Source organism: Aythya fuligula, chromosome 2 (assembly GCF_009819795.1).
Source record: "Aythya fuligula isolate bAytFul2 chromosome 2, bAytFul2.pri, whole genome shotgun sequence".
Classification (NCBI taxonomy): domain Eukaryota; kingdom Metazoa; phylum Chordata; class Aves; order Anseriformes; family Anatidae; genus Aythya; species Aythya fuligula.
In genome coordinates, this window is record NC_045560.1 from 118,952,436 (window position 1) to 118,973,690 (window position 21,255).

The window sequence follows — 21,255 nt, forward strand, 5'->3', positions numbered from 1 at the left end:
ATAACTTGCTGCAGCCAAGCTTGTACATTTCTTCCTGCTTATTCCTTATGGTTGTTGTTATTAATTTAGACCTAAATGTATTATTATTAGACCTAATTCTATCTTTGTATACATCATTCTTATACAGATCTCTTTGTTTTTTAATTTTATCACTTAAAATGAGTAAAATTTTCACCATAGTATATTAAAATGTTGTTTTCTTCCTGTGCCATGATCATTGTTCAAAATAAATAAAAAACTATGTATATATATATATATATACATAAATTGTTAATTGTATAGTGACAGGAACATTTAAGAAGTTATTAACTCTCAGCGAAGGCAAAACACCCAAGCTGAAAACAGTGCTTTTTTGGAAAAGCTTTAAGAACACACTTACAGAGAATCTTGACAAATTTGACTTTATTTGAATCTTGACTATCTTGAAAAATGGTAGCAGTTTCTTACCAGTTTCAGAACTGAAGTATTAAAGTAGTAGAATATGTCAAAATATTGTTTTCCATAGCTTCAGTAAGAAAAACACACAGCAGTCAAGAGAGCTCCATAATTCCATTAGTGAGTATGGCAACTGCATCGAGGTGACATTGACAAAGAATTTAATTTACATTATTTTGATGACAAACATATTCCCTGAGACTACTAGTCAGCTTTTTAGTAAAACTGTGCTAGCAGTTCATCTTCCAGGCTGATTAGTTGGCTATAAGTTTCTACCCTGTGCTTGCTCTAGCCAAAGCAAAGCAATCATTAAGATAAAGCAAATTTATTCAATTAAATGATTGTCATTAAAGTATCTGTATGTAGATTGGATTAAAATGAAAAGGCTATTATGAGAGTACTCCATTTTCAAGCAGGAAGACATTCGATATAGTTGTAAGAAACAATCTGTTATTTAAAAGAACAGTATGTAAACGTTTCAACCATAGCAAACTACTACTTTTACTGAAAAATACCAGAAATGTAGTGTCTTTATAAATGATTTAAAGACTTTTCTCTTAATAAAAAATCATATTTGATCATTATAAATGAAAATTTTGAATTGGTTGATTTATTTATCATGAAAGATAAAACATGTAATAAAATAGCAAATGATCTGGTACAGATGATACGGTACATGATATGGTACATCTTTAAGATGTACTATAACATTAACATTTTTGGGACCTTATTCTGGTATAATTTACCAGGCATAGTAAATCAGGAGCCTTTTCCCTGAATCCAATGTATTTGTCCTGGTGTAAAACTAATAGATGAGATCATAGTAAATTATATTGTCTTTCAGTTTTGTTATTTTGGACTGAGTATGGCTTATGCCTAGGCATGAATTGCTTCTTCTTCACAAAGATTTTGCTAATATATTAAATATGAAATGCTGTCATTAGCTTCATCCTCAAGGAAAAAAAAATCTAATTATCATTCTGGACTAGGTACCTTCTTCCAAGGAAAGGTCTCTTGTACCAAAATGATAAGAGATTTGAAATTACCTTGGAGAGTGTTGGGAATACTTGCAAGCAGAGCTATGCTAACTTAATCTGACAGTACTGGAGTCTTTGTGGAATTTAGAGATAACAGCTTGGATCCATTTAAATCCAATGATTTTTGGCACAACTTGCTGCTGTTCATTTCTTATAATTCTCTTTCTGCACCTTTCAAAATTAAGACTGTCTTATTGCTAGTCATGTGAAAACTTTCACATCCGTGTCCTCTTTTTTTCCCCCCAGATTGCTGTCAAAATGAATGAAACTCCTTCAACTAGTTACTCAGTGAATCAGCCAAACTCCTCTGAGAGTGAACAGAGTTTATCTACACGCCATTTCAATGTTACCGAACCTGTTGTGGCCAAACGGATCTGTTTCTATAAAAGTGGAGATCCTCAGTTTAATGGAATCAAAATGGTCATTAATAACCGGTCTTACAAAACATTTGATGCCTTGCTGGATAGCTTATCCAAAAGGGTCCCACTACCTTTTGGAGTAAGGAATATCAGTACACCAAAAGGGAGACACTGCATCACCAATCTTGAAGACCTCGAAGATGGAAAATCTTATATTTGCTCCCATCAGAGGAAAATGAAGCCTATCAACCTAGAACGGGCTAGCAAAAAGCCATTGCCTTGGCAGATCAGTAGGCCCGTCAGCGCTCGCCGTCGTGCTGTGCAATTAGCAAGGGAGAATGAAATTGGATTTGGACACAGAGAAAGAAAAATAACAACTCCTAAAAAGATGCTTGTTTTCAAAAACGGAGATGTAAGACTCAGACGCACCATAATTCTGGGAAAGAAAAATACACAAACCTTTGAGGCCTTTCTGGACTATATGAGTGAATTAATGCAATATCCAGTCGTGAAACTATATACCACTGATGGCAGAAAGGTGAGAATAAGAGAAGTGATGATGTTTGCTTCTAGGTTATTTTTAACTAAAACAAAATAAAATAATAAAAAAAGTGACTTTATCAATTGTAAACTAGAGACACTGGCCTGCTATAGTATCTAATGTGCTGAATTTCAGCTGTTGCCTTTCTATGGTTGTTCCCCTTTAGGAAGGCTACTAGCTTGAAGGAAATAAATACACATGAATCTAGCAATAACAGAGAAACAAGTGGGGATATTTTATTTCAAGTCTTCATGAAAAGTCACTTTTCTTTTTCTTACTTAGGTCTCTTTCAGGCATTCTTTCAGTTATATATTTTTTCCCTATTTAAACAGAAATTTACTTTAGTCTTAAAGCTGTTTTCTGTGATTTTTAAAGCTATAAAATATTACAGGTAGTATCTAATAGCCATAGCTACTTTATTATTACACAGATGGACAGTGTTTTGCCATTAATGCCTTAGAACTAGGAGACCTTATATTTTACAGTATCTAAACTGCAGACCAAATTTTGTACCTCTAAACCCAGATGTTGCAGCAATAATAATCCTGAATTTAATTTTACACACTGTTCTATGTAATTTTATCTCATTTAGTGTTTTTCCTGCATGTTGTTTAACTGGAGAGAAGGGCTTGTGATCATACCTAACAACAGGTATCTGGAAAGGGAATTCCATGCAGAGTGCTTGTTCAAGGGAAATCTTGTGTTTTCCCTCCGTTTGGTCAAGATCTGTATTAGGTTGGGAAACTCTCCCTATCTCCGATGTCAGTGAAATGCAATTTTCAAGCCTTATCTTGCAATATATTTTGGAACATAAATTCAAATCTGTTAGTCAAGGGCCTGAACAACTTGATCCAAAGTTAGACCTGTTTTGTATACTAGATGACCTCCAGACATCTTTTCCAATACATATTTTGTGATTCTGTTCAGTTCCACCATGGCAGTACATGTGAAATGTTTGTGATGTATTCTGAATTTTCCTTTTCTTCCTCCAAATAGATGTTCATATATATACCTACCTTCAAATTCATAGTCTTATTCCATGGTTATGAATGATCACTCTTCAGTGATGAAATAAAACAACATATGCAAGCAATTACATTATAAGTAAATTTTGATCTGTATCCAAGTGTTGTTTCTTGAAGTCAGAACAGAGATAAGAATTGCCTTATAGGAATTGAAAAATTAATTCTGTTCTGTGATACATATTTAATAGACAGCTGCAAAATGATGTAGAGACTAAGAAGTGAAGATATTACAGCATAAAAAGGATAAATCTCTTACTTTTTTTTTTTTTTTTTTTTCAGGTTCCTAATCTTCAGGCCCTGATATTGTGCTCTGGAGCTGTAGTCGCAGCAGGGAGAGAGCCTTTTAAACCAAGCAATTATGATTCCCTTGGGTATTCACGACCAGCTAAATTGCTTGGAATTGCAAATCGTGTGTACCCAAAAGCAAATGCCAAGTCAGAAAGTGAAAATAGTAAGTTCTTTGAATTAATTTTTATTCTATTATTTGGTTTATCTCTCTCAGTATAAGACATAAACCATGACAATCTTACTGGGATCAAGGATATTCTAAAACGACAGCTGAAAATTTATCTGTAGGTATAAGAAAGATGAAAATATTAATTTTCATTTTAAAACACGTTTCTTCTAAGTACTCAGCTAGCATGCATATTTTGTCTCAAACCAACTTATTTAGAACATGGATACAAATTTATACGTATATTTTGTTGTAATGCACTTGATTGTCATTGTCATTAATATTTTGGCATCACATTTAATAACAGTGGAGGTAAAATAAATCCTACAGGTTACTTTAGAGTTCTTAACTGTCTGAAATTATTGAGGAAAACTTTTGTGCTGTTTTTAGGACCTAGCAAATAGGGATTTGACTTGTCATTATCATGACTTTCACTTTTTTCCCATGTTCCATGCTCCACATAAACATGAAAACCATTACAGCACTCATCCACTTACAGACTCAACATGTTTTTGTGAAGCTGCATCCTATAGGAAATTCTAAATCCTTATGACTGTAAAATAAGCTTTTTGGTTAAGTTTTGGAAAGGATGCACAAATACATACTTTCCCTTTCACTACTCAAGGAGTTGTGTCACTGACAAGAGTCAGTGAGTGTGAGTTGGCCAGGGGATGGTCAAGAATTGTTTCTGTCCTGAGACTTTATGTGGTAATCCTCACTATGTCATGGAGCACATTGCTACATGAGGCACTACTATTTACTTAAAGGTGTTTTTTTCCACATCCGTCATAGTTTATTATGTCTCTACTAAACTACTAATTTTAGTTTTTCTCAGACTTCATGTTCTTTGACATTCCACAGCTTCAGAGCTGTTGGTCTGGTCTCCATTAAAGGAGTTAGTCTAAAATATTTCATGGGAAAGCATATGCATAGGGAACTCACAGAGCATTCCCCCTGAAATTATAGACACCTATCTATAATATCAATGTGTCAATCATAAAAGTCTTTTTATAAAAACTTTTGTAACTCTCCTGAGCAAAACGTGCTTAAATTCAAGTAATGTGAGATAAATTAGTATTAGTTATGTTAAAATAGCTTCCTGCAAGCAAAACCTTTCAATTAAATTAAGACTTCTATATATTTAGGTATCAGTAACAGTTGTAGATGTCTTTGTGTGGGTGTACATGCACCATTTCACTCACAGCCAGATCTGCTTGGAAGACAGCAAAGTTTTATTTTTACCTTATTTTCTTTTATCTCTCACCTCTTCAGTGACAATCATAAGAAAGAGATAAGTCAATATTTAAAGAGCCAAATTATTAAAGGTTAATCAAATGACTGAATGTCTAAAAGTATTCTCCTTGGCTTTACTGTGTTTTGCACCATTTACATCTAGAGTACTGTAGCATAAAATGTATCTCAGAAGGTCATGATTTAAATTCAGATTTTATAAGCAGTTCAAGTGCTTCTATGTTTACTTATCTATAGGGGACTGAAAATGTAGCCTTTAGTCACGTGTGTCAATGACACTACTTAAAGCAATGACACATACTGCAGATTGTTGAATTAATCCCAGAGATATATATTTAGACCATGACTGACACATTTTAGCACTAACTGTAAGGACTAATAGGAGGTGATATGTTAGCAATTGTCAGGGCACGGAAGAGATGTAAATTTAGTAGCCTGAAGGCCCAACAGATGCAGGTCTGTGAACTTCTTAAAAAAAGTTCAAGGTAGCCTCAACTCCCAAATGAGTATAAAAAGAGAGAATTTACAGAATGTAGTCCTTTTTTTTTAGTCTTTGGAGCTTCAAATAGGACTATTGCTCAGGCATTAGAAAGGGCCTGTTGAAAAAATATATGATGTGGAAAAGTAGTTAAATCTTTGATGTTCTGTTAAAAATTGGTTGTATTTCTCTCTTGAACAACTTCTAAAAATTAATAGCAAAATGAGATATGATTTTTTTTCTATTTCTTTTTCTTTTCTTTTTCTTTCTAATACTCTAGAAAAAAAAAAACACAACTTCATTAGGTTCTTTTGTACTAATTTATCTCCTTTCTTTCTTTCTTTTTTTTTTTTTTTTTTTTTTTCTTTTTTTCTTTTTTTCTTTTGCTGCCTGTCTGCTGTCTTACCATCTGGATCCCTATCCGTGATATCTGTCTGCTCTACTTTCCAACTATTGAATGAATTTGGATTCTTTCAATGTAATTATTGGTAGCGAGAGTTGAAGTGATCTCTAGCTCTAGATCTCAGATATTCTCAGTTTCTTCTGGTAAAGAGTCCAGCAATGATAACAACTCAAATGATAACAACTCAGAGTCTTCCTATGTTACGGCCAATCATAATGGTATAGGAGAAAATCAGTCAGTTAATGGGGAAGAATTATCTGTGGCACAGTTTGAAGATGACATTGAGAAATCTGTTCACCTTAATCAAGATGGCAGTATGACAGTGGAAATGAAAGTTCGATTCAAGATTAAAGAGGAAGAAACCATTAAATGGACAACAACTGTAAGTCGCGCTGGTCTTTCAGGTGACAAAAATGTTACCGTTTGCAATTCTGCAATGGCTGCAGAAGACTGCTTATCTAATGTAAATATGTCAGAACGTACAGAACCAATGAACACTCCATTTTTGGACAGCTACAATAAGGGAGATGGAGACTCATCAAAACGATTCAATGAAGTCTCAGGCAAAGAATCAGAATCTGATTTAAAAATGGATGGTTATAATATCCATCAGAAGAGCAAATCTGAAGATCTAGATATAAGTAATGTACCTGAGGATAATATCAGACCTCGCTTTTATAGGCCTCCCACCCCTGGGCCAAGACGTGTTAGACAAAAGAAAGCAGTAGTTGAAAGTGTCACCTTGGTATCTGAGAAAGAGGTTCAGGAAAAGACAATAGGACAGTTTTCCTATAGTGAGGAAATACAGAATGGAGAAAACAAATCTGAGTATTGCATGGTAGCACATTCAAGCAGAAAAAAATCAGGTGTCAGTAATCCAAAGTTTAGTGAGATGAGTGACAATGACATATTAAGGCTTTCTTCAGAGAATATAAAAGAAGAAATGCTTTTTAAAGTAAGCCACAAAAGTCATGATTTAACCACAAATAGGAAGACATTAGATGTGCCTGATGACAATGAATTGGTACAGAACATACTGGAGAAATCAGTTGTGGAGCAAGGTGTGTATAATAGCTTAGTATCAACCTGCAAAGCTAACATCAGTGGTTTCATACCATCATCAAAAAATTACCAGGCAGCTAGGCCAGTTTCAGCAGATCATACCCATGAATTATGTGATATTAAACAAATAAAAAGGTCACTGAGTTCTTACATTAGATATTCAGAATTATCTCAGTCAAAAAATGAAGAAAGAAAATGCAAAGCTTCCAGTTTATTAACTTCTCAAAATTCAGTGCATTCAGTCTGTCCTGAACATAATGAGATGGAGAAAATGATAGCTTCATGTAGTAAAGCACCTGAGAAAATAAATCCAACAACTGCATTCTCTCCTGTTAGTGAAAGTGAGAATCAAATCAGTGTCAGGGCCGAATCTTTGACAGCATCTCATCTGATTGATGAAAGCCAATCTGCATCTTCCCTTACTAAAAAGAAGAAGAGAAAATTATTGTCTAACTTTCTAGAGAAAGGTATATATGAAAATCAAAAAGATAAAGAAATTTCAGGGATAATTAAAAGTGAAGACATGCTTGTCACAAGCAAAACTACACAAGTTTCCACAACCCAGGATAATTGTTCTGAAATGCTTCAGAAAAAAGAAATGGAATTACTTGTAAAAAGCAATGATAGGTCTGACAATTCAGACAAAAGCATATGTCCTGAAGATTATTATGATCCCCATAATTCAGTGGAACAAAATGGATTATCACCTAATGAAAAAACAAGAACTAAGAAACGGTTGGCTGAGGTAAAATCAAAGTCAGGCAAAAAAAATAGTTCCCTTTTGTCTGTAAAGAGTGAAGATGATCTAATGACAGTTGATTCAAAAAATGAAACTGAAAACAGTCAGGATACACAGAGTACTGTGAAAGAAAGCAAGCATCTCACAACTAATTCTATTGAACAGACACCTAACTTGGCAATGATTTCAAAGACATTGTCAGAAGTGCCAAAGGTTCATAAAGTAGAAAAAGGAAGGGAGGATAACATTTTGGAAAATTTGTCATTAAAGAAAGAGAAAAAGCAAAAGAAGATGAAGAAAAATTTAAGTAAAGGTGCAAATAAATTAAATATGTCAGAGAGCTCCATTACAGTAGAGGCTCTGAAACAAGAGAATTTTCAAGAGGAGATTGTTGAGCATTCACTTGAAAACTATGTCCAAACTTGGCTGAAAAACCTGTCACCAAATGCTGTCTTACCCCCTATAAAGAAAAAAGAGGTGAATGTGGATAATAGCGATGTTTGTCATGTTTCTAAAGAAAACACTGATGCTTTTATAGATAAAGAAGCTAAATTTATTACAAATACAATGCACGTGACTGGAAAAAACCACCTGTTTGAACATAATCAAACCAAAAAAACATTAAAGCCTCTTTTTGAATTGGGAACTTTAGAAGAATCATCCAAATATTCACGTCAAAACCAAACTGACTCTTTGATTTGTGGTAATACAACAATGGTAGAAGAATCCAAGTATTTACTACAGTCAGAATTTCATCATGACAGTCAACTGCACGTGTTTCATGAAACACATGGCAATGATAAAAAGGCGTCAGAGTCTGATATTCAAGACACAGATCTGTGCCATAGAAAAAAATCTGAAGTTGCTGTTCAAGTTGATTGTTCAATTGTCAGTGAGAAAATGGGAACCGATATTCAGAATAATTGTATGTCTAGCATGCTGCTTCGTGAGTTACAATCAACTTTGCTTGGTCTCCAGAAAGAGCACGCTGGATGTATAGGAAAAACATACAGTCTTTCAGATATTTCTCCTCCAGCTTTTGGTTCTTCCTCCAATCTCCTCCTAGCTTGGCTACTAGTACTGAGTCTGAGAGAGAGTTTGATTGGTACAACCAAAGATGATATGCAAAATGCTACCTGTAGCTGTTCTGAAGTAATTACACAGTTACAGTTTCTGAAACATGCAACAGTTATGCAAAAAGTTGATGAACTGAAGGCTGCTTTCTCACATTTTCAAGAAACAACAGAACATAACTTATTACATGCTGCAAAGGAATTAAAAAAACAGGATTCCACACACGGCCATGAGAATATACCCATACTTGAAAATCATAATGGTATACATTTGCATGAAGAAGAAAAATCAGTTGAACCTTGTATTGAAAAGAACAGTTTAAATTCTGAAGAAGCTCTAACATTATCAGGTGAATTTGAAAGCTATTCAGATATACAGGAAGAGCTTTGTAGAGCAACAGAGATTTCAGATTTGAGTGCTTCGAAAACCCAACTAGATTGTCAATATGCTGATACTAACTCTGTTAAATGTAATCTTTCATCAGATATAGAGCCACCTGAAACAAATGAAGAAATGGCTTATAATCTAAATGAAAAACCTCATGACAAAAACATTAATGAAGAGTCAGATACTTCAGTAGAGCCTAATTCAACAGTTCACAGTGTAACTTCTAATGATAAAAATTGCATTTTAGATCAGGATACTTCTGAGATAGAAGGTGAAAAATGTATTGTAGATGTTACTACTCATCAAAGGGAAGATGAAAAAGTTGATCCAAAGTCAACAGGTTATGACAAAAGAACAAACAATCAACTTAACCTAGTTGCTGACACCTCTGCAGAATATAATTATGAGGATTGTTCTGTACAGGAAGGGAAGGATGACACAGAAACTTGTGAGGAAACCTCTGAGAGGTTATCTACAGTCTCTCCATTATCTTTTTGTTATGAATCTAAGCAAATTACAGAATGTGATATGAGTGAAGGAGAACAGAAATTGCAAGTAGAAGAATCAGAGAACAAAACATGTTCAGACACTTCTCAATTAAAAAAATGCTTAAAAAGTCCTGCTACTTCAGACTGGTCAGATTACAGACCAGATACTGAGGAGAGTGATTATAACTTCAGAGCATCCAGTGATTTGACCAATGAAAGTGGAGAAGAAGCAGTACTTGAAAAACATTATAATACTGGCTATGTAAAAAGAACTATTGAACGACTTTATGGTAAGACAGAAGCTTCATTTAAGCCTGACTTTCAGAAAGGATTTCCTTACATGTCCAAAGCATTACAGAAAGATGCTGAAGAATTCAGCTCTGCAGTGGTGAAAAAAAACATTCAGTTTTTTCAAGAACCTAGGCCTTGTTTTGCAGAGAAATTTTCACATTCTTCACTGTCATCACAAGAATTTCCAGAAATCATCAACAAAGATGAAACTACACGGAGAAAAGAACGTATTTCTTCACCAACTACTCCTAATGGAGAAGAGACAAATTATATTAATGACAACTCAAGGGAACGTCCAAAGCAACATTGTCAACCTAGTGTACATGCTAATGAAGATGAAGGAATATTGATTGATAAAGGCAAATGGCTTCTCAAAGAAAACCATTTGATAAGAAGATCACCACCTGAGCGGACTGGAATGTATGGCAATTTGGATACAACATCAACAGACACAGTGCTTGATACTAACAGTGATGATGCTCCATACTCACACTTTGGCAATCTGAATCAGTATCCAGTCCTCAATGAAATATCTTCTTCAGAGCTTGAAGATATGGCTAAGCCCTCTAAAAATTTTTGCAACTACTTCAACATGCCTCACAGTAGTGATTCAGATCCTCTACAGGATGACTTGAGTAGGGAAAGCAAACTTGGCCTCAATGGAAAAATCACCTCCCTTCCTGTAGGGAACAAAGAAAAGATCAAACCTTCAGTCATGGTAGGTTCTACTTCCACACATCTTTCCACAGAAGCTGATACCAGTTTTCCAGCCTTTGCATCGGTAGAATTTAGATTGCCTGATAACAAGGTGCATCCATTGGAACAGCCTTTAAATGATGAACCCATACGATCTCAGCCAACTGATGTTAGCAATACTAACAGAAATGCTCTTCAGGAAGATTCTCTGGATAAGCTCCATGCTATATGTGGCCAACATTGTCCAATACTGACGGTGATGGTTACACCAATTAATGAGGAGCAGAGAGGATATGCTTACCAAAAGGCATCTGATATTGAGAACCAGATGGGCCTATGTTTGTTGGCCAGTAAGAGTGAACATTTACAATGGTTAGGCAAAGATTTAGTAAAAGATGAAAGTAATTATGTGACCCTAAAGAGGAACTTCATCAATAAGATTGCCAACAATATTTTTACCAGGTATTATGCTAATAACACTATAGATTTTATTAGTAACATTGGGATACTTACATCTTCAACTCTGAAAGACAAGAGCAATTTAAGGAGGTTACATGGTATAAAGAATATGAATTTAAAGCCTATGGAAGTCAGCAATTGTCAAGACAATGTATCCAAGCACATGCCCAGTGATTATATGGTGGACACAAAGAGTAAGCCACCCAACACAAAGCCAGAAATATGCCAAATATTAAGAATGAGCCCAATTCACATTGTTGGAGAAAAATTGTCTCCCTTGTTGACAGATCGAGTAGAAACCTGTCATTCTGAAATATTTCTAAAATGTGACACTTTTATAAATAACATTGAACATACTGCCTCTGAAAATATGAAAAATGCAAATGCCTTTTCTACAGAAGAAGAAGAAGGAGGAGGAAGAGGAGGAGAAGGAGAAGAAGGAAAAGAAGGAGAAGAAGAAGGAGAAGAAGAAAGAGAAGAATGAGGAGAAGAAGGAGAGGAGGAGGAGGTGGAGGAGGAGGAGAAGGAGGACTAGGAGGAAAAGTTTGCTTTTGTGCCACAGACAATGGATACAGCAAAGATAAGAAAGACATATAATAAAGATCTTGGAAGTTCCATAACAGCAGATTAGTGACAACTTCAATAAAAATATTATCAAAATAAACTGCTGAATGCCACATCCAATAAAACTTCCAATGTGAATACAACCCAGATAAATGTAAAACATAACTGTGTATCTTTATGGAAATATACATAATAGCTTAGTTTTTTTGTTTTGTTTTGTTTTGTTTTTGTCAGAAACAACATAGGAAAAAACAAACAAATAAACATACAAACTGTTCTAATGGTGGTTTCTTAGCTAAAAAAAAACCAACAACTTTTCTCCTAAATGCTATCTGTTCAGACATATTTAGTAATATACAGACCATGTCTTCTGTAGAGAAAAAACTACTACTGATTAAACAAACAAACAGAAAATCAAATTTTAAATATCTGCCTAAATTCTAAGATAAGATACTTATATTCCATGACTTTCAAGAAAGAGTTTAAGAACTACCGTTCCATATAAATGCTTTGTCCAGGACAAAATCAAATGATATCTTTAATTTGAAATGAAAAGTAGGAAATATTATTCAATTGCTGTAATACATTGAGAAATAGAAAATGGTAGTCATGTTAATTTTACATAGATTAATCAAACAACTATTTCAGTTTTTAAAGCCAACTTCAGAATAGTTATGTGGGTAAAGATGACTTTTGGTCTCCATATAGGAACATCCAGACCACAAATGAAATTTGCCTCTTTTATCCAGAGGATAGAGGAAAGGGAGCTTATTTATTATTTAGGCTTACACAGGTGCTGAGAAGGGAGATTGTGCATCCAGACTTCTTGACTGACTTTGCCATATTCCCTTCAGAGGCTGCACCACTTACACTTTAAACTGTTCTACATACACTACAAGTGTTAATTGTATTTTTTTTTTTTTAACCTTTGTACTCTTTTTTTTTTTTTCTTCTGTAAATATGGTGTAATATGAGAATCCTAGGCATATTTTATGTTTCAGAGTCTTTCAATCTAATATTAGAATTATTTTGGATGCCTGTTTACACAATTTTTTAATATCCTTTATACTTAGTATGCAGTTATATATGGTTTACAATTTTCAGAAAATGATTTTAAATATAAAATTGGAAAATACTTAATGTATATTGTGATTAGGAAAAGTATTTAATTTTGTTTGTTTGCTTAGATTTTAACCCCTAGTTCTGCACAATAACTTACTTCAGTATCAACCAAGTCAGAGCTATACCTGAAGAAGTAAAGTGCTATTTTTTCAGGTAGAGAATGAGAATTTGTCCATTCTGTACTCTTGGAGGCTGCATCTAGACTAACTGGCGTGTACATGGTACCACATGCTGGACCATGGTCATTTAGTTATCCAGACTGGGGACTTAATTAAAGCCTGACACAAATCCCTTTTGGTCCATGGGCCTTGATTGTCTCCCTCTGGAGAACAAGGCACATACAAGAGAAATAGAAGCAGGACCTGGAACAAAAGGGATTTGAAGTATGGGTAGGAAACCTAGAAGCTCTCCAATTCCTTTTAAGGAGTCTAGTGTTAGCCATGTTTCCTTGTAAATAACTGATAAGTTTCTGTTGTTTGAAGCAGTGTTATATTCTATGTAATAAACCAACATTAAAACCCTAAAGCAATGTTGTGATATTTACTAATAAATTTCATGCCAAATAGCTGTGTGTTTATCTGACTACACTGGTCTTATTTATGATTTTCTTATTTCCATCTTCACATTTTTGGGCATTTTTTTGGCATGTTTTAGAACTACTCCAAATGAAGAGTCTCAAGGATATTTTTTCATCCTTTTACCTATGGTAAAATAAAATAGAAAAAAAACCTATTGTTTGAAAATGAATCTTAAAATAAGTAGAATGTAATTAAATGCCATATAGCAGTCTGCATACAAAGTTTCTATGCCATAAAAAATGTCAAAAGGTTAAACTGACCTGCATTACTTGCAGTCTTTCTGTTGGATTCTGTTGCATCCTGTGCTGCATTCACAACACCTTAATTTATTCAGACTTTCAAGAACCTTTAATCAGATGTTTATTGTAGTGTTACTGAGCAAACTGAGCACTTGAAAGGTGAGAGGTGTGGTATGGACTTAGATTACAATTAACAGAGACCACAGCAAGCACTGAAATTTTTGTTGTATTCACTGAAGGACTCCTGATTTCAGAATGTTAACAGGAAGAGAAGGAATAAAATAGTCAACTCAGAGCAGGACAAAAGGTTGACAGTAAGATGTTCAATGCTGTCACAAAGTTTATTTATTCATTAATGGTTCAGGGAGGATACAGAATATTAAGTGGCTGAGATACACAGAGAAAATAAAATTGCTTTTATTAGGTTGGAAAAGACTGAAGAGAGACCCTCAAAAACTGTTGACTAGAGGAACCTGCTGATTGACAGAGGGAAAAACACCATGAGGAGTAATATAAACTTCTTATATATAGCTTAATTCTGTAAATTAGCTACAAAATGCATAGAGTCTTTCTGAATAAGCCAGGGTAAAATATACTTGGAAATGACAAGCATATCAAATAATATGTAAAGAATAGAACAGAAGAAAATTCAGTAGGCATTTAAAGGCTTTATATGAATTATGCTATTCTTCTGGAAGGAATTATATTTTTGTCTTGCTGTTATTAAAAAAAGAAATAGCCAACGTAACGTGTTGACTACAGGCCTATGAAGAGAATTTCAGTTTATCTAGTTTGTCTCTCTACTAGAAAAACAAACAAGCAAACAAACAAAAACCCACACAGAATCATGTAATAATTTAATATAAAATCATATAAATAATGTACAACATTTAAGGACTAAGTCTCATGTTAAAACTTATTAGCTATAGTCATTGTCATTTCCATTGAAGGGGTGTTCTAGAGTTTGGGTCCTTTTGCTGATATCTATCTTGTTTTTCAATTTCTATCCAAAATCTAGTCGTAGTTAGTTTACATTCATGTGTACCAAAACCATCCGCATCATTAAATTAGATATGTATTTTCCTCCTCCTGATATCTTTTGACAAAATCAGATATTCTCTCACCTCTTTTTCCACATAAGGCATTGTCTTCATTTCCTTTAATCATAATGGTTGTCTTTTCCAGGACCTATTCTAGCTTCAATTAATTTGTTTTTGAATATGGTTGCCAGACCTTATTGCAGCATGTGAAAGATTCTCTTTCTGAACTCTTGGACTCTGACAGTAAAATTTCTCTAATTAGAAATCTTTCTCTTGGTGCATCTTACAGTCTCATTGTTGCATCATATTAGTGACTATGACGTCTCTTTCTCTCTTTTAAATGATAAAATCACTGTTTTTACAAATTTGTTTTATTTTCCTTTTTTACATCTCACTTTAGAGTTCATTTGCCTTCATTAACCTGTTCCCTTACTTTTGGAAATTTGCTGTTTTTAAATCAAAAGCTTCATTTAAGATATTCTTTTGGTCCTACCTTAATTTAAAATGAATCAGTTTATGATTGCTTATTCAGGGGTATTTTGTACATCTCTTTCTAAAGGGCCATCTGCCCATCAAATCTAATTAAAAATTGTATTTTCCTCTAGTGATCATTTCAGGAAGAAACGTACAGATTCTGACATTTAGAAATAACTTCTTTCTACCATCTAGTAGGATTTATTCTCCTTCCTTGGCAAGTTAGACGGTCTCATTATGTTTTTGACTTGCATTGTCTATTTTTCTGCTATCCTGTTCCAAAGTAAATGTAATCCAAATAGATTCTGTTTCATTTTGCATTTTCCATGTGTACACTTGTAGCTTTCCTAAAGGCTTCATACCTAACTTATCTTTTGTGATCCATGCTCCAGGTATGACTGCTTTTTCATAATTTTACTGTTACCTCTGAATATGCAGATCTCTGTTTTGTGCTAGCAATAACGGCATATCTAGATTACTGACCTCATCAGTATTACAGCTTTTGTTCATTTTAATGTTCGACATCCTGTATTCATTGGTTTTTCTACATTTATCAGATAGATATTCTGTTTTATGTACATTGAAACAGCCTGTGGAGAATGGACAAGTTGCAATATATTTACTCCTTATTTCTTAGTCTGAATACTTTTTACTACCTGTGTCTGCCATTATGGTACATCCATATTATCTCTGGCAACAGGCGCATGAGTACATTCCATGATATCAAACCCTTCCTCATGTCATGTATCTGTGAGTAACCAGTTGATTTTATTACCTTGTTTATTATTGACTTCTATTTTACAATTTCAAATAACTCCAGTTCCCTTTAGTTGACCATCTTCTTCAGCATTTTAGAGGTATTTATTCATTCAAACAGCAATTTTAGCTGTAATATTTTTTTTTTCATTATTAATAACAGCTGGTGAATATACCTTTTTCATAAAGAAACTCAAATTTTGTAAATTTGCTTTAGCAATCAATGTATTCTTCTGTTTTTATTTCTTTGCTTGTTTGTTGGTTAGGGTTATTTTTTCTTTCTCTCTTTCTTTCTTTCTTTCTTTCTTTCTTTCTTTCTTTCTTTCTTTCTTTCTTTCTTTCTTTCTTTCTTCCTTCCTTCCTTCCTTCCTTCCTTCCTTCCTTCCTTCCTTCCTTCCTTCCTTCCTTCCTTCCTTCCTTCCTTCCTTCCTTTCTTTCTTTCTTTCTTTTGTTTTGGACCTGGAAATAATTTTTTCTATGTCATCTTTTTTTTCTGTTTGGACTCCAATCCATGAACCATCTTTTCTTCATGTTTAGTAAGACTGACTTCCCAACTTTTTCTCCCAGACAGTATGTAATGGATCAATGAATACTCGTTTTTCTCCATTATCTTGTTTGCTGATTTCACAGGTCATTTTCCTTACCCATTGTTCAGGCTGTATTTTCAGCAGGTTTATGCACACCTACGCAATTCTTCTTACATTAGGTACACCTGCATAGAGTGACTTAGATGTCGTACAGTTATCCAAGTTTGTCATTTATAATTTAGATTAACATGGAGGATTATATGGTCACCTGTCATCAGCCATGCTTCACAGAAAGTTGGGTAAAGAACTGCCTTTGTAATAGAAACAATGAGCAAAATTCAGCTGTGGACAAAGCAGATTGCAGCAACTTTTAAGAAATGTTACACAGCTCTGTTGTTGGAAAATGTGATTCTGTCAATTGCTACTTTTCCTCAGGTTTAGCAGTTAGTACTTCCTATTTTTTATGTTTAATGTGTTAAAGCTATGACAATTGTTGTGAAGATGAAGTTTAACTTAATGATAGGAATAGCTGTTTGGCAGTTTATTATTTAACAATGACAATATAATTATTTAGGAAGAGTAAGGATAATAGCTGCATATTCACAGTATTTTTCAGAAAAGTGCTCTCTCAGTTTGTGCAACTGATATTAGTGCATATGTCTATATCAGCAACAGCTCAGATATGTGAAAAGATTTGTAGCAGTTGTAAACTTCTGAAGTAAGAAAACTAACCCTGATACTGTTTTTAAAGGAGACTCACCCAGTTACATTTCGAGGGCTTGAGTTTTGCCCTCAAAGATGAAACAAGCACCATGTTAATGCTCCTCGTCTCTCCACTCAAAATCTGGGGGACAATGTCAGTTTTAATGGTTACTAATTCTACACCACTGCAAGAAGTGTGTGCTTTTTGCATAAAGCACAATGGCCACACAGAAGAAAATGTTTATAGCTAGAGCTCAGTTACAAGCAGGACTTGTAGATTCTACCAGCAGGCCTCAGTATTATGTTAGGATTGATAATGTGCCATTATTGAGCCTTGTTTCCTGCCTTTTATTAAAAACAGTATTAATAATTCAAACATAGCTGCTAAGTTATGTGGAGGACATAGATTCTCAACTCATTTACTTCCCAGAGAGAAATATATTGACATACACCAAGCCTAGGTCAGCCTGATCTATCTATTTCTTAACCACCTTTTCTTTTAGACATGGCTAAACATGAGCAAGTAAAAATAGTAATCCTGTACTTCTAAAAATACTAATCCTTATCTTTTGCCAGAATGCCACGGAAAGCTACATGCAAATTCCTAAAATTAGTGGTTTCATTGGTCCTCAAATAATACTCTGCTGCACCTTGATTCTGTGCATGTATCATGATCAATGACCATTAAATCTTTTAAGAAAATGCACATTGCTAGCACTGAAAATGCTGAGTGATACTCAAAAAAAAAGTAGTTTCACTGAATCTTTCAATAGAACTGTAGGATTTTGTATTGCCTGGATTTTAAGACACATAGATCTGTGTTGTACATGTCAGTCAAGAAAAACAAAATTCATCATATCATGCCCTTACTATCTTATTTTCCAATGTTTTAGCCAGAACAGACAGGATCAAAGATTCTGTGATGGAAGTAAAAGTAAGAAACATCAGTAAATGTGTAGAGACATTAGATGATAGGGGGCTTCTGTAGTCAGTGGAGCTCTTTGATACTGCTGCTGTATTTTAAAAGTTCTCTTTTGAGAAACTGCTACATTAATCAGTGGTGCAAAACAATTTTAGCAAGCTTGGGGGGTGCTTAAGTGTTTATCATTTGAGATAGGCTCCAGCTATATTTGGTGTGAAGGTGTTTTCTTAGCATTCCTTCGTAATATCCATTAAAATGAAACAGGCCACAGTTATCATCAATCCCTCAACGATACCATTTCCCTTAATTCCCTGCCATTGATATTCAGCTTCCACTGAGCCAAAGCCAAAATACATATACTTGGTCTTGATAAAAATGAATTTTAACCATAGAAAGACTATTGATATGTTAGGGTATAATGACAACACTGCAACGCATGTACATGGTAATTCCTTCATGGATTTTGACTGAGCTGTTACATCTGTGAAGCCAAGCATAGCTTTGAAGACATACAGATCCATTCTTAAAGGTACATTCTGTGCTATACCTTTCAGCAGAGCTAATTAGCTTTAAGAGACCCTAACATTCAGAGTGATGAGTTTGTGATTCCAGAGGTATCTTGTTGAGAGCCGGGATGTCATTACACAGCACTGCATAGGGCAGATGCATCCTAAACAAACAGAAAGACCTATTTCATATATTTTAGTACAATATTTCAAATACTGTGTTGGAAAATTAATCTGCAGTCATGCAATTTAAGTTTGTCATATGACACATGCATACTCTAAAAGATGTGAATGTAACCTGATATTTCTTGGTTTTCACATGCATAACTTACCAAAGTCAATATTTGCTGTATTTTTGTGAAATATGTATTTTTGTATTCATTGGCATGATATTATTTAGAATTTTGACTGCTGAAATACATTTTGCTTAGGAATCTTGAGTTTGAGTAATTCAGAAAGTCTTTTTATCTTTTGATAGCTAGGAAATGGAAGGTGTCAGTCCTCACCAGTGATGTGCCATCTGCAGAAACAAGTTCAAAGGTTTATATTACATTGTACGGGGATCGCAGCAGTTCAGGGCCTATTTTTCTTGATGGAGAGGAGGGAAAATTATTTCAGAGAGGCAATGAAGACATCTTCACAGTAAGTAATATATATTCATTGTGTTGCTTCCTTGTGTCCCGCCAGATTACATGAAATTTCAAAATCTATATGATTGAAAGGCAGTTTTCGTATAGCATACAAATCTTAAAACAAGAATCAGGACATAAATGGGCACATAAATTTAATATCTTTTCCCCCTCAGCCATCCAAAAGCCAGCTTGATGCAATGTATTTCTTATGTGTTTAAGGATAACCTTATATAGTGCCCAAGATAATGCCAGGAAGAGGACAACAGGTACTTGTATAGTGTTTAAATTTGAAATGGAGCAACAATATTAAAAATGAAGCGACAAGTGGAGAATTAGGGAATGGAATAAATTTTTAACTTTGTTAAATCCCTGCTGCCTTATTATTGCCATTCTCTATCTGTGCCGTTCTCTATCTGTGCTATCAAAAAACAGATAAAAGATTGAAATGAGTAGATAAAATAGGTAACCAGGGTAAAAATACTCTTTTCATGAGAGAGATTTTTAGCTGTGTTTCATGCCCCCATTATTATCATTAATTTTACTTCCAATGACTCTTAACTGCAAAATATGGAGACAGTCTCTGGTTTGGAAACTAGGATTCCCTGTGTAGGTGAGAAACCATAATACCAAATGCAATTAAGGAGTGCATATTCTAAAATGTATAGAAAGAGTCAAGCCTCTCTGTTTGTGTTTTGTGCTAGATCTAAGTTAATTCAGGTCTGTCTTTGCTCTACCTCTTTACTGTTTATAACACTGCATTCAGGAAAGTTCACAATACAGGGAATTCAGTTCACACCATCTCTAACATGTAAATGAAAACATGAAAATGAATTCTATAGAAAGAAACAGAAGGACAGTGATTCCAGGCTACATCATAAGAAAATAATGATAGTGCAAGGAGGTGAAGTGCTCACCGTATGTTTCCAGTGCCTTGAAGATAAACTTTCTATTTCTATACTTAAGTTCATAACTAGTTGTTTAAATAACCTTCACACAAAGTGATTCCCTCAGCACCCTTTTATCTGTACTGGACATGCTCATCCAGCCCACACAAAACTAGTCTTTCAAATACAGCTTTTTAAGTTGATTTAATTGAAATGATTTGTAAAAAGAAACATCAAATCTGACCACAATTGCTTCCAAAATCGTAAGGCATATCCTCCTGGACGTGCAGGGAAAAACTCAGAGGTATGTGGGAGGTGCTTGAAAGACAGAAATCATTTTATAGCAGGTCAGTAGCATAGATACTAAACTGAGACAGGTCAAGAGGCTTTTTTTTTCTTTTTTTTCTCTAGTCTGTATTCATCTCTCACTGAGATCAATATTCACTGAGGAAAAGAATAGCTAAAAGAGCATCTTGAGTCATTTAGACAGGGTTGGCAGGCCACATGGTTTGCCGTAGGGGTTGTCTTTAAAAGAAAGAGCCAAGCTTCTAATGATAGTCCAGAGCAAAATATTTTGGAATCACCTATTTAAATATCAGAATATTTTTTTCATATAAACTAAATTAACTTCTGTTACATGTTTTTGTTGTAAGAAATGTTCTGTGTTTCATCGGTTGTGTTCCTTTTACAGGTTCATACTGGAAACATAGGAAATCTCTACAAAATACGCATAGGACATACAAATTCAGGAAATTCCCCTGCGTGGCACTGTGAAGAGGTAAAAGCAATGAGAAGGAATTTTGTCTTTCCAAAAGAAAGACACTATGACAATGGAGTCAAAATATGAGTCAGAAAAAATCCTCATGTTCACATCATGTTGATGTTCACCTCATCAAATACCTGTAGCTTAGTTTATGAGATTATTCATCATGGAGTCTTTTTTTGTGAAGAATGAGAGGCAACTTGGGATGCCATTTATCTTCACTGCTTGTTTGAAGTTTAGTGAGAACTGTGCATTTCTTTAAAAATGCATTGCTAGGCAGTAAGAAAAGCTGCTGAAGTGGGCCGCTGTAGTCTTGAGTCTTCTGCAGCCTTTGTATGATACAAAGGGTGTCTAGAGTTTGTTGAAA

The 21,255-nt window shown here is 34.4% G+C and overlaps 1 protein-coding gene across 1 annotated transcript in view; it reads left to right on the forward strand.

Annotated features, from left to right (window-relative positions):
* The first annotated feature begins 1,730 nt into the window (after positions 1–1,730).
* RP1 (RP1 axonemal microtubule associated) overlaps positions 1,731–21,255 on the forward strand; it is a 189,763-nt gene continuing 170,238 nt past the window's right edge. Inside the window, exons 1-4 of the mRNA XM_032182911.1 lie at positions 1,731–2,369; positions 3,677–3,852; positions 19,092–19,251; positions 20,817–20,903. Of these exons, the coding sequence (XP_032038802.1) occupies positions 1,731–2,369; positions 3,677–3,852; positions 19,092–19,251; positions 20,817–20,903 (1,062 nt within the window). The remainder of the gene's footprint in view (positions 2,370–3,676; positions 3,853–19,091; positions 19,252–20,816; positions 20,904–21,255) is intronic.